The sequence below is a fragment of the Anolis carolinensis genome, unplaced genomic scaffold (genome assembly GCF_035594765.1).
Source record: "Anolis carolinensis isolate JA03-04 unplaced genomic scaffold, rAnoCar3.1.pri scaffold_12, whole genome shotgun sequence".
Lineage (NCBI taxonomy): Eukaryota > Metazoa > Chordata > Lepidosauria > Squamata > Dactyloidae > Anolis > Anolis carolinensis.
The window spans coordinates 10,482,543-10,498,247 of record NW_026943823.1 but is presented as its reverse complement, the minus strand read 5'-3'; the positions used below and the strand labels follow the sequence as shown (position 1 = coordinate 10,498,247).

The window sequence follows — 15,705 nt, the reverse complement described above, 5'->3', positions numbered from 1 at the left end:
AAAAGGATGGAAAAAAGAACTCTTGTCTGTTTGATGCAAGTGTGAATGTTGCAATTGGCCACCCTGATTAGCATTGAATAGCCTTGCAGCTTCATAGCCTGACTGCTTCCTGCCCGGGGGAATCCTTTGTTGGGAGGTGTTAGCTGGCCCTGATTGTCTCCTGACTGAAAATGAACTAGGAAATTGAACAAAATCTGGCTACCAGTATTTTAAAAAACTCTAAAAGCAGGACAGTAAATAAAGAACAACACTCAGAAAACAAAAGAATTCCAGACAGGAAACAGTCAGCTAGCACCTCCCAACAAAGGATTCCCCCAGGCAAGAACAGCCAGGCTTTGAAGTTGCAAGGATATTCTATGCTAATCAAGCTGGCCAATTGCAACATTCACACTTGCCTCAAACAGACAAGAGTTCCTCCTCCCACCCTGGACATTATTCCACAGATATATAAACCCCACTTGCCCAGTTTCCAACAGACCTCACAACCTCTGAGGCTGCCTGCCATAGATGTGGGCGAAACGTCAGGAGAGCATGCTTCTGGAATATGGCCAGGCAGCCCAAAAAACTCACAGAGAAGGCATTGCTTGACTGTTGTTCAGTCCCAGGTTTTAAAATGTTTTAATGTGCAGTGACTGCAAATAGGCTTCCAATCTAACTTCACAACGACTCAAAGGTGATCCCAAGTTTGTTTCCTTATCCACAATGCAACCCTATCTAAGTTAGATTTTCCTTACCCCCTTCATCTTGGTTTGTGCAAGCAATAATGATAATGAAGAAAGTTAAAAAAATTATTATTCATTAAATATAATTATGTATTCCTTTCTCTCCACCAGTAATGTAATTTTGCTGGAGAAGCTCCTAAATCTAACAGGCGGTACTGTACGGTAAAAGACAATTATAATCAAATTTATTGAAACACACAAAAACATAAACAGTGTGTATATATATATATATATATATATATATATATATATATATATATATATATATATAAATAAAAATCTGCAGTTCCAATTAATTTTTGTTTTCCTTTTAATTCATGCAATGGCATCCTTCTCCCCAGGGATGATCAAAAGATGTGCGGGAGATGGAAAGTGCTGACGCCCAACACAGTTTTACAGCCTGTTGTTTTTAATACAAAAGTCATTTCAAAAATAATAGACCGAAAATAGTATTTCAAAAAAATAAACCAATGGCCCAAACTAATAGTATTTTCTCTCAAATTACTCTTTTAATTGCATAGTTTCAATTAACTACTCCTCCCCTTTCTCTTGTCTTTCCCACGGAGATGGGAATCATGCGATGCTAAAAAGGACAAAAATATACGACGAGGCATCAATTGAAACATATAGCTTTTCTTGTTCCCACTATAAGTTGCTTGTATGAACAATACTGAACACATTCGCGTTGTGGGTCAATTTTCTTACCAAAATATTCTACCAAAAGATTCCCTCCCTTCTCTATCTCTTGTCTATATACACAATGCTGGATAATTATATACAAGCCATGTTTCCAATCTTAGCTTTGCTTTCTTGCTTTGAAGTGCTTAAGAAAGAGGCTATGGTTATATTCAAAGCATTCATGTTGCAACATGAGGAACATTTTAGGTTACAGGTGCACAGATGACTTCACCCAAATACTATGAGGCAACATCTGGAGTCTCGAGAATAGACTTCATCTGGGCTTCTTTGTAGTCAAAATCTCAAGGGTCAGAAGAGAAACTTTGTTTGCCGAGTTCAAAAGTAATTGTGCCACGTGCGCTGTCAAAGCCTATCCAAATGTTCATGATCCACAAGACCCTCAAACTTTTAACTCTCACACTATGAAATGTCTTTAGTCTCAATCACAAACCAAGCTTTGGTTGCCACACTGCACAGATGAAACGACAACACCCATTCAATTGAATATGGAGTTCAAATTGAATGGAAAATCCATTGAGTGTTTTAGTACTGCACTGAATTGGGAATCTCTTTCGCAAGCAGGTTGGTGCATGCTATGAAGATGCATAAATACAACATATACTCATGTATACCGTATATACTCAAGTATAAGCCGACCTGAATATAAACCGAGGAAACTAATTTTACCAGAAAAAAATTGAGAAAACTTATTGACTCAAGTATAAGCCAAGGGTGGGAAATGCAGCTGCTATTAGTAAATTTCAAAATAAAATTAGATGCCAATAAAATTATATTGAGGTATCTGTAGGATAAACGTTTTAGAATATTTACCGTATTTCAAAGAAAAACAGTAAGCTAGCTCTGTAAGTGGAAAAGCAGGGTCAACACAAAATAATATGATATATAGATATACAGTAGAGTCTCACTTATCCAACACTCGCTTATCCAATGTTCTGGATTATCCAACACATTTTTGTAGTCAATGTTTTCAATACATTGTGATATTTTGGTGTTAAATTCATAAATACAGTAATTACTGCATAGCATTACTGCGTATTGAACTACTTTTTCTGTCAAATTTGTTGTTAAACATGATGTTTTGGTGCTTAATTTGTAAAATCATAACCTAATTTGATGTGTAATAGGCTTTTCCTTAATCCCTCCTTATTATCCAACATATTCGCTTATCCAACGTTCTGCCGGCCCGTTTATGTTGGATAAGTGAGACTCTACTGTAGTATATAGATAGAGACAGATATATTAGGTACATAGGGTTTGCAAAGGCTTGCAAGGGGAAATGCCTCTATATCTGTAGGAGAGATTAACAAATATTTCAGGGGAAAATGAAATATTTTATAAGATTATTTTTATAAGATTAATGGATATACGTATTTTTTTATTCCTGACTTGCAAGGCCTCTCTCCCTCCCCTTTCCCTTTTCAAAGCATTTCCTTGGTTAAAAGCGAGGGAGGCTTTGGAAAAGAAAACACACTGATAAGGGAGAAATATATATAATATATTGCAAACAATGGCTATCGATGGAGGTTTTTTTCAGCTCAAAAAAAAAGAACTGAAAAACTCAGCTTATCTCCAAATATATACAGTAAATCTAAACCAGTGCTTCACAACTTTTTTTTTAGCTATGCTCCACATGAACATCTCTAGAATCCTAATGCCCTCCCCTCTCCACGAATGCCATTTTTTGGAGAAGGTTAAGTAATGAAACAGAACAAGTATCACGTGGGCAGCAGTAATATTCAAGGCACAATTGATTTGCATCATCTCCATCAAATTCAAGGTAGAACAAGTGTCCAACTTCATTCAGTGAGATCATGTGCAAAAATCCTCTCACCGGACATTAATTTACTTGCGGTTGATCATACAAAAATATTGACTTACCTATGAAAGTAATACTTATGCTATGGACTTTTTCACAGATTTCTTGCTACGTTCATATGCAGAAAAAAATAGACTTTCATATGTTTTGTATAACTTGTCATGTTAAAAGAACACTGAGAGGAGTGGGGTGTTTGGCATGAAAGTGGCCTCCCTTTTCTGGGCTCATGCGCTTTCTAGTTAACTCCATGCTCTCTCAACTCCCCACATTGGAAACATGGAGTCTCTAGAATCATAGAATCATAGAATAGTAGAGTTGGAAGAGACCACATGGGCCATCTAGTCCAACCCCCTGCTAAGAAGCAGGAAATCACATTCAAAGCACCCCCGACAGATGGCCATCCAGCCTCTGCTTAAAAGCCTCCAAGGAAGGAGCCTCCACCATGGCCCCGGGGAGAGAGTTCCACTGTCGAACAGCTCTCACAGTGAGGAAGTTCTTCCTGATGTTCAGGTGGAATCTCCTTTTCTGTAGTTTGAATCAAAAAATCAATCCCAAAAAACTTGGATCAACTTATCCATGGGTCAGTGTGAATACTCTCATATGAAAATCCATTAATTTTGGCCCCAAAACCTGCCTTCAACTTATACATGAGGTCAACTTATAGATATGATCTGATCTTGGAAGCCAAGCAGAGTCAATGATGCCTATTTATCTGTATCATATTTCCTTTGTGGTGTTAGGAGTTCAAGTTCATCTTGTTTGTTTTCCTGCATAGACATCTAAGAGCATGGGCTATTCCCTCTTGCTTATGCTTATTTATATATTTTTTCACACCACTGTTTCTTCTCTTCTTTTAAAATCTATACATCTCCAAGATTCAACTCCAAGACTTTAAAATAATGCGAGAATAAAACACAGGCATTCAAGAAGGGGACAGGACATTGTTTAAGCAAAACACAATTAATGCTGCAGGGAAAACTGTATAAGCCACACAAGATATAAATAGGAGTAAACACCTTGCATTTGAAGAGTCTTGAGCTCTGCAAACTTTTTGTGGTTTTCATCGGGGAAAAACAAAGTTCTTATATCTGGAAAGAAAAACACTGTTAAAAGCATTTACACAGTAGGGAATGGAAACACTTTAGTTTTTTGTTTTAGTGTTATCTATTCATATAGACAGAGCATTAAGCAGGATGGATGGTGCTTCAGTTCAGGAAATTGCTAAAGAGATGGAAGGTCTTTTCATTCAGAAATGGCTGCAGAATCTTCTTTCTCCTAAAATTCATTCTAGATGACCAAGCATCACTTGGAATAACCTTCTTGCATAATTTCAGAATATAGATGAAGGAAGATACATTACTGGATTGTTGGGAGTTTTCTGGGCTGTCTGGCCATGTTCCAGAAGCATTCACTCCTGACGTTTTGTCAACATCTATGGCAGGCATCCTCAGAGGTTGTGAGGTCTGTTGGAAACGAGGCAAGTGGGTTTATATACCTGTGGAATAATGTCCAGGGTGGGAGAAAGATCTCTTGTATGTTTGAGGCAAGTGTGAATTCCCCCAAGCAGGAAGCAGCCAGGCTTTGAAGCTGCAAGGCCATTCAATGCTACTCAAGATAGCCAGCTGCAATATTCACACTTGCCTCCCACAGACAAGAGTTCTTTCTCCCACCCTGGACATTATTCCGCAGATATATAAACCTGACTTGCCTAGTTTCCAACAGACCTCACAACCTCTGAAGATGCCTGCCATAAATGTGGGTGTAACATCAGGAGTGAATGCTTCTGGAACATGGCCACACAGCCTGGGAAACTCACAGAAACCCAGTAATTCCAGCCAGGACTGCCTTCAACAACACATACATTATTGTTTGCTCAATTGTTGGGATTGATTTTATAATAATAAGCAATTTTAAGTGAGCAATATTTGGATGTAATCTGCAAAATGAGCCTTTAGGGAGTAAAAAGAGGGAGGAAATATCATATAGTTCTCATTAATGCCTTCTAATTTTATTGGAAGGGGGTCTCTACTTTGTACTGAAAAGAAATCTCAACTCGCTGCATTTTTCCTATGGAAGAGAATAACATTTCACTCATTATCAGCCCTTCCCAAGACCTACAATTTTCTGTTTTCTTACACATCTATTCATCTCAGCTATCTTTACCAGTCTGGGGTTAACAGATTCATGACACTGTAAATGTTATAAACACAACAAACCATGCCATATCCAAAACAAACTGTTGCAGTGAAACAGTGTTTAGCTGTTGTTCCTAAGAGTAAACAGGACAAAAGTAAAACACATAACATCAGTAGTGGTCCTAAAAGGTACAATAGAGTCTCACTTATCCAACATTCGCTTATCCAACGTTCTGGATTATCCAACACAATTTTGTAGTCAATGTTTTCAATACATCGTGATATTTTGGTGCTACATTCGTAAATACAATAATTACTATGTAGCATTACTGCATATTGAACTACTTTTTCTGTCAAATTTGTTGCATAACATGATGTTTGGGTGCTTAATTCGTAAAATCATAACCTAATTTGGTGTTTAATAGGCTTCTCCTTAATCTATCCTTATTATCCAACATATTCGCTTATCCAACGTTCTGCCAGCCCATTTATGTTGGATAAGTGAGACTCTACTGTATAACCAGGTGCATGTCCAGATGGGTTGGACAGGTTGATCAAGTGATACCTTCAAGCAAAAATTGGTCTCTTATAGTTTTCACCTACTCTGATCCAACTGGGAACGGTGCCACATACATGTAGTTTACTTGGAGAATTTGCAAAATTATCCAGGTAAACTACATGTATGTGGCACAGTAGTTGCATACAGTTCATCCCTTCCCTGAATTGCACTTTCCTCCAGCTTCGTCTCTCTACTGTATTCCTATGTTAATTTCGTCTTATCCTTTCCCCTTTCCAACTCCTTTTGCAACAAAATAGACCCAATTCTCCATCAAGGCCACGTTTTCTCTATCTAGGTCATTCCCTGGGCTGGACGTTTAATAAATTGGCAGCGACAGGCCCTTTGATATTACGGCACAGCTGCCCGAGGAAGGGCAGGCATCTAAAGCACGTCCAAGGTGCTGACTGGTTCACATTTGCTCCCCCGATTAGCTGAAATAAGCATAATAAATGAAAGAGAATATTTCCACGCGCAATTAAAGAAAAACAATTTCACACTAACCGAAGGCTTGGCTTATAGGAGTCGGCAGGTCGGGTGGCCCAACGCCGAAGAGTGGGTCTGCCACTGGGTCCTTTGACTGATTCACTTGAGCAGCCAGAAGAGGACATTTTCTGCCTGATTTCCGCATCATCTCGTCACCTGCTCCATGAATGCTGAGGCCAATTGCATTTGGCTAAGCGCAGACAGTGAGTGACGCATCGGAAAAGAGACATTTGCTTCATATGTGCACAGAACCGCTGAGGTAGTAATGATGCAGCTCTCTCCTTCAGATCAGGTACAACCTCTTCCCCTCCAGTCTAGAAACCAGTTGCTATTACTGCTCTCCGAAGCGTTCTTTAGACACTCAGAGTCTGGAAATACTATGAGCTTTTTTATGTTAGGAGCAACTTGAGAAACTGCAAGTTGCTTCTGGTGTGAGAGAATTGGCAGTCTGCAAGGATGTTGCCCAGGAAACACCCGGATGTTTTGATGTTTTTACCATCCTTGTGGGAGGCTTCTCTCATGTCTCCGCATGGAGCTGGAGCTCATCCGCGCTCTCCCCGGGTTGGATTCAAACTGGCAACCTTCAGTCAGCAACCTAACCTTCAAGTCATCAGTCCTGCTGGCACAAGAGTTTAATCCACTGCGCCACCAGGGACTCTGGTACTAACTTTTAAGGCCTTACATGGTTTGGGGCCGGCGTACCTGAGGGCCGGCTTATCCCCCTACCAATCCCAGAGATTATTTCGGTCTAAAGACCAAAATTTGCTTGAAGTCCCTAACATCCGGACCTATCATTTGTCTTCTACTAGGCAAAGAGCCTTCTCGATTGTAGCCCCTTATTTATGGAATGCCTTGCCAGTTGAAATTCGAACTATCCGAGACCTACTTGCCTTTCGGAAAGCCTGTAAAACCTTTCTCGTCTGACAAGCTTTCGATGGGTGAAAAACTTGGGGCTATGTTCTGTTCTTATTGTTACTTAAAGCCAATTGTATTGTTTTAATCTATTTCTGTAAACCGCTCCGAGCCAAATTGGGAGTAGTACAAGTCCAATAAATAAATAAAAATAAATAAATATATAGTGTTCACAACTGTCTAATCTAGCCTTTGTCCTCACAATACTAAGCACTCTAAAAATCCCAAAAGTTATTTCACAGATTAAGGATGCCAGTGGGGCTCACACTGGGTATATTCACCCTAGAGAAGGGAACGAGGCTGGCAAAGGATGGCCATTTACGGATTCTAGGGGAACACCCTTCAAATACAGTTACATGGAGGAATCTCTCAACATTTCCACCTGTATATCTTCTCTGTTCCCTTATGTTGGAGGACAGAGTTGGAGGACACAACTTGTCCTTCCCTCTAAACAACCTGCAACCTCATCTGTGGTGGATGGCACTGTAGGTGGACAAGCAATGTTTGCCTGCTAGACCAGAGGGCTTGCATGGATGGACATGGAAAGAGGCACCATCTTATTGACAGCCAGTATATATCTATTTTAATTGAAGTTTTACCTTATATGATAGAGTAAATTAACATCAAAAGAGTGAGAACATTTGATTGTATAGAAAATCAAATCAAAGGACTGGGAGCCCTTCAAAAGGTTTTTAGAAGGAAAGACTATTTCAACGTGGGGGTTTCAAATTTGACTATTATAAATTTTAATTTTCACCACTCGTTTATGTTAAAAAAAAGTCATGATGAAGAAAATAAGAACTAGAGTTCACAATTGCTGGTGGCTTGTGAACAGGTTGTGAAACAGTGAAAATAAGCAGATAATTCAGGTATATTTCAAGGGATTCTGGACCTTGTGCAAAATAGAAAACTAACTGAGCATATTTATGGAGAAATTGTTATATCCCTGGGAATATCTGAATAAGCATGGAGATCTCTGGGCTAGCTTACTGGAGTGCTTTACTGGAAAAGCAGGGAGCTAGACTGTTTAATTGATGACCTCTGGAACAATAGATAGTATAATTAGAACAGGATGGATTCAACATTGGTATTTTCATTAAGACATCCTAGTCTATATATTTGTAGAAATGCTCTGACTCACTGCCTGCATATTATAATTTATTCCTAAAATAAAAAAGTGATACAACAGACCATTGGATAATTCTGCCTACTGGGATTTCATCGTGTCAGAAGCGACTTGAGAACATACTGCAAGTCGCTTTAGGTGTGAGAGAATTGGCCGTCTACAGAGACGTTGCCCGGGGCACACCCAGATGTGTCACCATCCTCCTGGGAGACTTCTCTCATGTCCCCGCAAGCTAGAGCTGAGAGATGGGAGCTCACCTCGTCTCGCAGATTTGAATAGCCACCTTCAGGTCAGCAACCCAACCTTCAGGTCAGCAGTTCAGCCGGCACAAGGGTTTAACCTATTGCACCACCTCAGCTCCATAGCCTACTGGGTAACTTTGGACAAGTCACACATTCTCTGTCTCAGATGAAAGCAAAGGCAATGCTTCTCTGAACAAATCTTGCCAAGGAATCTCATGATGGGGATTAGTATGTTTTACAGTCACCATAAGTTAAACCTGGCTTGAAGGCACCCAACAACTGTCTTATTCTTCTGCAGAAGCAGCAGATATTGTTGGCCAGCCTGTCATTTCCTAAAATTAGCCAGAAACACAAATACAGTATATACCGTATATACTCGAGTATAAGCCGACTCAAATATAAGCCAAGGCACCTAATTTTACCACAAAAAAATGGGAAAACATTGACTCCAGTATAAGCCGAGATACCAATAAAATTACATTAATTGAAGCCTCAGTAGTTTAAATGTTTTTGAATCTTTACATCAAACTGTAATTTAAGATATGACTGTTCCACTCTGATTAAATCACTATTCTCCTCTTCTTCAATATAAATGTGCTTATGTATCCTTTTAATAATAATAGAGTTGAAATAATAAATGTAATAAAAATAATAATAATAAATGCAGTAAAATAATACATGTAATAATAAACAGAGTAAAATAATAAATGTATTATTAATAATAAAAATAGATTAAAATAAATGTAAAAGTAACAACAATAATAGAGTAAAATAATAAATGTAATAATAATAATGAATAGAGTAAAATAATAAATGTAACAATACCAATAATAATAGAGAAAAATAATAAATATACAGTAGAGTTTCACTTATCCAAGCTAAATGGGCCGGCAGAAGCTTGGATAAGCTAATATCTTGGATAATAAGGAGGGATTAAGGAAAAGCCTATTAAACATCAAATTAGGTTATGATTTTACAAATTAAGCACCAAAACTTCATGTTATACAACAAATTTGACAGAAAAAGTAGTTCAATACGCAGTAATGTTATGTTGTAATTACTGTATTTATGAATTTAGCACCATAATATCACAATATATTGAAAACATTGACTACAAAAATAGCTTGGATTATCCAGAGGCTTGGATAAGTGAGGCTTGGATAAGTGAGACTCTACTGTACCATATATACTTGAGTATAAGCCAACCTGAATATAAACTCATAAGGACCCTCACCCGAGTATAAGCCAAGGAGGGTTTTTTTTAGTTTTAAAAAAGGGCTGAAAAACTAGGCTTATACTGAAGTATATACAGTTATACAAATCAAACTGAATAGCTGGGATAGAAGAACACAATGTAAATTCTCAAATCATTGTGTTGTCTGTTGTGCACTTGCATGATTGAATACATGTAACTAGTAGTTTCTGCTTATTGTGGGAGAAAATTCATTTTCTTACTAGATGAATAACAGATGAGAAAGAATTCTGTGCAATTCTCTCCTCATCTTCAATTATTTGTGTAAGGATTAATCCGTGGGGAAAAATACATTTTTGTAAAAACAAAATCCATTTTCTGCGCAGAAAACTCAAATTTGGTTTCTATGTAGAAAATATAGTGGTATTGCTATATATTTTTTTCTTCTCCAAGTAAGTTCTCTGTAACACTTAAGGGTGTTCAAATATAAGATAGAATTGTACACAATTCGTGCTAGTGCATTATGCTTTGCAAAAGAGTTTCCTAGAGTGTAACCAACAGACTTTCACCGGATTTATAGGTTTCATAATGCCATTGCAAGGAATGCATCAAAACTTGTAAACACCAGGATGCAAACCCATGGCCAATATGTGCCCTGGGGAATGTTAGGCATCTTAATGATAATTTATGGAGAAATTCAAAAGGAGATAACTAGACAATCAACATGTGTCATGTGCAAAATTGTGTGCAATTAAATATTTGATCATATCTCCTAAATGGAAACAATAATCTATTTCTGTTCTAACAACTATCTCTGAAAGGAGCTGCGGTGGTGCAATGGGTTAAACTCTTGTATCGGCTGACCTGCAGGTTGGGCTGCTGACTTGAAGGTTGCCGGTTCAAATCTGCAAGACAGGGTGAGCTCCCATCTGTCAGCTCTAGCTTGCAGGGACATGAGATAAGCCTCCCAAGTAACACATCGGGGCATGCCCTGGGCAATGTCTCTGTATATGGCCAATTCTCTCACACCAGAAGCAACTTGCAGTACGTTCTCAAGTACTGACATGATGAAAAAAACCCCTATCTCTGAAAAATACATATTTGATGTGCACAGCACTTCTAGCAGGCTAAAATTAGTTCATGTATTTTTGGTATCTTAAATCCAATTGTGCTTTACGACTTAGGGGGATTGTATGCCATTGAGCTGTCATGCTTCAAACTACACACAAATTCACCAATAACACTACTCAAGTAAAGCTCTGAATTTGTTTGAATATAACATTCTGACAACACTAAGTGTACTTTATTGAATTTCCTTTCCCCAGACAAATACGTCAATTCACTTACTTTAGGCATTTGGGGAAAAAAATACTTTTCGGATGTTTATAAATAATGGAAAATTAAAATGGATAACTTTTAGTGTTGCTACTAAATGTATGTCAAGTAAAAAATGCTTAAAATTGGATCTCCAATGAGTTAGCGGAGTAACTAGGAGCCTCCGCTGGTGCAACGGGTTAAACCCTTGTGCTGGCAGAACTGCTGACCAATAGGGCGGCGGTTCGAATCCAGGGAGAGCAGGGTGAGCTCCCTCTGTCAGCTCCAGCTCCCTGTGCGGAGAGATAAGAGAAGCCTCCCACAAGGATGGTAAAACATCAAAACATCCAGGCATTCCCTGGGCAACGTCCTTGCAGACGGCCAATTCTCTCACACCAGAAGCAACTTGCAGTTTCTCAAGTAGCTCTTGACATAGGAAAACTAAACACAGAATAACTTACTTAAAGACGGATTCAAACCGTTTCCTATTTGATGCACATTCCTGTATAGTTTTAGTCCCGTTCTTGGAATCAAAGTCCCTGATCTGGCTAATCTGCTTAATAAAATGAAAAGGTGACCTTACCTAATTCAATCAGCCTGTGCCGAAATACTCTTTCGACATGTGAAAGAACTCCAGAAAAGTTATTAAAGTTTCCTTTTAGAGGGAAGCTATTCTTGCCAAGTCCAGTTCTCAGAACTGTATTTCCATTATTGTTTGTAAGGTCATTTCATAGGATATATATATATATATATATATATATATATATATATATATATATACACACACACACACACACACACTTTTTTGAATTAATCGTTTTTTTAAGAAAACAATAGCAATCCTTTCTGTCATGGACTAGAAAACATACATTGCAAGCTATATCATTAGCTTTTTAAAACCCTATTTTATTTTGCTCAGAAAAAAATTAGCTGGCCCTGATTGTTTCCTCTCGGGAATTCCCCCTGTTTTCTTAGTGTAGTTCTTTATTTACTGTCCAGATTTTAAAGATTTTTTAAATACTGGTAGCAGGAAACAATCAGGGTCAGCTAACACCTTCCAACGAAAGAGTCCCCCAGGCAGGAAGCAGCCAGGCTTTGAAGCTGCAAGGTTATTCAATGCTAATCATGGTGGCCAATTGAAACATTCACACCTGCCTCAAAAGACAAGAGTTCTCTCTCCCACCCTGGAGTGCTGTGTGGCCATGTTCCAGAAGCATTATCTCCTGATGTTTCACCCACATCTATGGAAGGCATCCTCAGTGGTTGTGAGGTCTGTTGGAAACTAGGCAAGTGGGGTTTATATATCTGTGGAATAATGTCCAGGGTGGGAGAAAGAACTCTTGTCAGTTTGACGCAAGTGTGATTCTCCCAGGCAGGAAGCAGCCAGGCTTTGAAGATGCGAGGCTATTCAATGCTAATCGAGCTGGCCAATTGCAACATTCACACGTTTCAAATGGGCATGAGTTCTTTCTCCCACCCTGAACCATAGGTGCCTGCCATAGATGTGGAGGAAACACCAGGAGGGAATGCTTCTGGAACATGGCCTTATAGCCCGGAAAACTCACAGCAACCCAATGTAAATGTTTGTTTATTAAAATTATTAAATGCTATTTTAATCTTGCATTTATTCTGCTAATATTATACTTTTGTACTTCACTATGAATATTTGTAAAGGGCATAAATTAGAAAAAATAACATCTAAATGGAGACCTCCTTTGAGTAAACCAAGGTTCCTATCATCCTTATCTCCACAAATCCAATTCCTTGAACAAAGTTTCAGAGTTAATTTATGAGATACCAAAAAGATCTATGGCTGATCTAAACTACGTCTCCCCCGCTCTCCACCCAAACACCTTCTGGTTACTTGAGCCTGACGGAAGAAATAAATGCCTTTTATACAAAGTACAAGTCCCTTCAGAATTCATAAATACATAGAATAATTATTTTCCGGGGAAGTAATTCTCATCTAATTTATTACATCTTTATGAAGCGCCAGACCAACTTCTTATTTGCAGCCTGTCAAAACGGCAGCAAATTATAGCAACGTAGCATTAAACGCTGCGCCCGTTAAAGCAAATATTTATCTAATTTGGGATTCTGTACATCTTAAAGAGCATGATGGCTTGTTTTCCCGTGCGTCAAAAGCAAATAACTGCCCTACATTATTTCTCCTCCTGGAGGTGCAGGCGAAAGGACCCACCGCGATCCGTCAAGTCATTCAAAGAGCTGCCGTTACCACTTAAGATTTTTATTATAATACATGACTCTCTTTTATGTTCCAGTGGAGAGACCAAGGCAATCCTTTCACAGGAACCCAAACTCCGGGGCAGTAACATACTGCAGAACAGCAGGCTTACAACCGCCGTGAAATCATCACGCATTAAAAATTGAGTAACCCATAATTTCCTTATGTCCTTCCATAATACAAAATGCTTCTGTAATGGCCAGGCTTTGTACTAAGCAGTGTTTTCTCTGCCCAGCTCCAACATCCTCCCATCCTGTAGTAATGCAAGCGCAAGGTGTCTTAGGTTATATCCACAAATTGTCAATTATAGCGTTTGACACCATATTAAATGCCATGGTTCAATGCTATGGAATGCTGGGAGTCATAGTTTTGAGAGATGTTTACAATCCTCTGTCAGGGGGCTTTGATGCCACAATGAATTGCAAATCTTAAGATTCCATAGTTTGAACCCATGGCAATTAAAGTGGTGTCAAATTGCTATAATTCTGCAGGGCAAATCTGAGGCAAAGGACTAGGTGTGGCAGGACCGGGCTGTGGCACAGCTGGTTAGTAGCCAACTGCAATAAATCACTACTGACCTAAAAGTCATGAGTTCAAAGTCAGCCCGGGTTGGAGTAAGCTCCCAACCATTCATAGTCTAGCTCGCTGTTGACCTATGCAGCCTGAAAGACAGTTGTATCTGTTGGGTAGGAAATTTAGGTACTGCTTTATGTGGGGTGGCTAATTTAACTAATTTACAACACCATAAAACCTCCAGCAGAGTGCAGAAGAATGAGGAAGTACTCCATCAAGGACTTGGTGTCACAAGTGGACAGTGAAGCAGCCGCTCCCCCTGTGGCTGGAATCGAGCATACCCTCATGAAGCCAGAAGCTTCTGTGTCTATCTATAGATGTCGTATGTCTAATGGCATTGAATGTTTGCCATGTATATGTGCACTGTGATTCTCCCCGAGTCCCCTTAGGGGTAAGAAGGGTGGAATATAAATACTGTAAATACATAAATAAATAAATAAATAAATAAATAAATAAATAGGTGAGCATCTATACCAGGCATGTGCAAACTTCAGCCCTCCTAGTGTTTTGGACTGCAACTCCCACCATTCCTAACAGCCAGTAGGCTGCTAGGAATGGCGGGAGTTTAAGTTCAAAACACCTGGAGAGCCAAAGTTTGCCCATACCTGATCTATACTGTAGAACTAATACAGTTTGACATGACATTAACTGCCATGGCTCAATGCTATGCAATCATGGGAGTTGTAGTTTGGTGAGACACCGGCTCTCTTTAGCAGAGAAGGCTAAGAAGATAACCCAGTTCAGATCAGATAATGTGGATTTTCTGCTGTGAGAACCTAGATTATCTGGCAGTGAAGAAGGGGCCAGAAAAATATTCTGCTGAAGACCAGGATCTAGTAGGATCTAATAGTGATCTGCAGTGGAACAAGGAGTTGCACAAGGAAAAATGGGGAAAGGCAAGTCCAGAGGAAAAAACTAATCTGTCTGTCCAGTCCTGATTCTCCTGTCTACTCATTTTGGTGGATAGCCCTAGATTTTGAGATTGTGATGTCCTTAACTTCTGATATTGCTTACTGTTACAAACTCCATCATCTTCTCTCCTGCCCACTGTTTTTTTAAAGGTCCAATTGACACCATCTTCAGACCTATTCAAAGAAGAAGAACCACACTAACTAGCTATTTGGTGAAGCAACTATTGCATATATTGTCAAATCTCTATGTGTTTGTATATGTCAGGTTCAGTGGATAAGGCATGACCTCTCCCCAGTGTACATGATCATCGTTCTGATCATCATCATGCTCATGATCATCATGATCATCGTGATCATTGTCGTCATCATCATGATCACTGTCATCATGATCATGACCATTGTCATCATGATCATCATGATCGTCATCATGATCATCATGATCACCATCACTGTCATCATGATCATCATCATGATTGTCATCATGATCATCATGATCACCATCACTGTCATCATGATCATCATCATGATCGTCAGCATGATCATCATGATTGTCATCATGATCATCATGATCACCATCACTGTCATCATGATCATGACCATTGTCATCATGATCATCATGATCATCATCATGATCATCATCATGATTATCATCATGATCATCATGATCACCATCACTGTCATCATGATCATCATGATCACCATCACTGTCATCATAATCATCATCATGATTGTCATCATGATTTTCGTCATGATCATCATGATCTTCATCATGATCT

General features: G+C 38.9%; 1 protein-coding gene across 2 annotated transcripts in view; it reads right to left on the bottom strand.

Annotated features, from left to right (window-relative positions):
* Positions 1-15,705, bottom strand: part of dach2 (dachshund family transcription factor 2) — a 321,413-nt gene that overhangs the window by 133,560 nt on the left and 172,148 nt on the right. The window contains exon 3 of one of the 2 annotated variants that reach the window (XM_062964038.1): positions 4,254-4,325. The exons of the other annotated variant lie outside the window; for it this stretch is intronic. Within the exon in view, the coding sequence (XP_062820108.1) occupies positions 4,254-4,325 (72 nt within the window). The remainder of the gene's footprint in view (positions 1-4,253; positions 4,326-15,705) is intronic. 2 annotated transcript variants of the gene reach the window in all.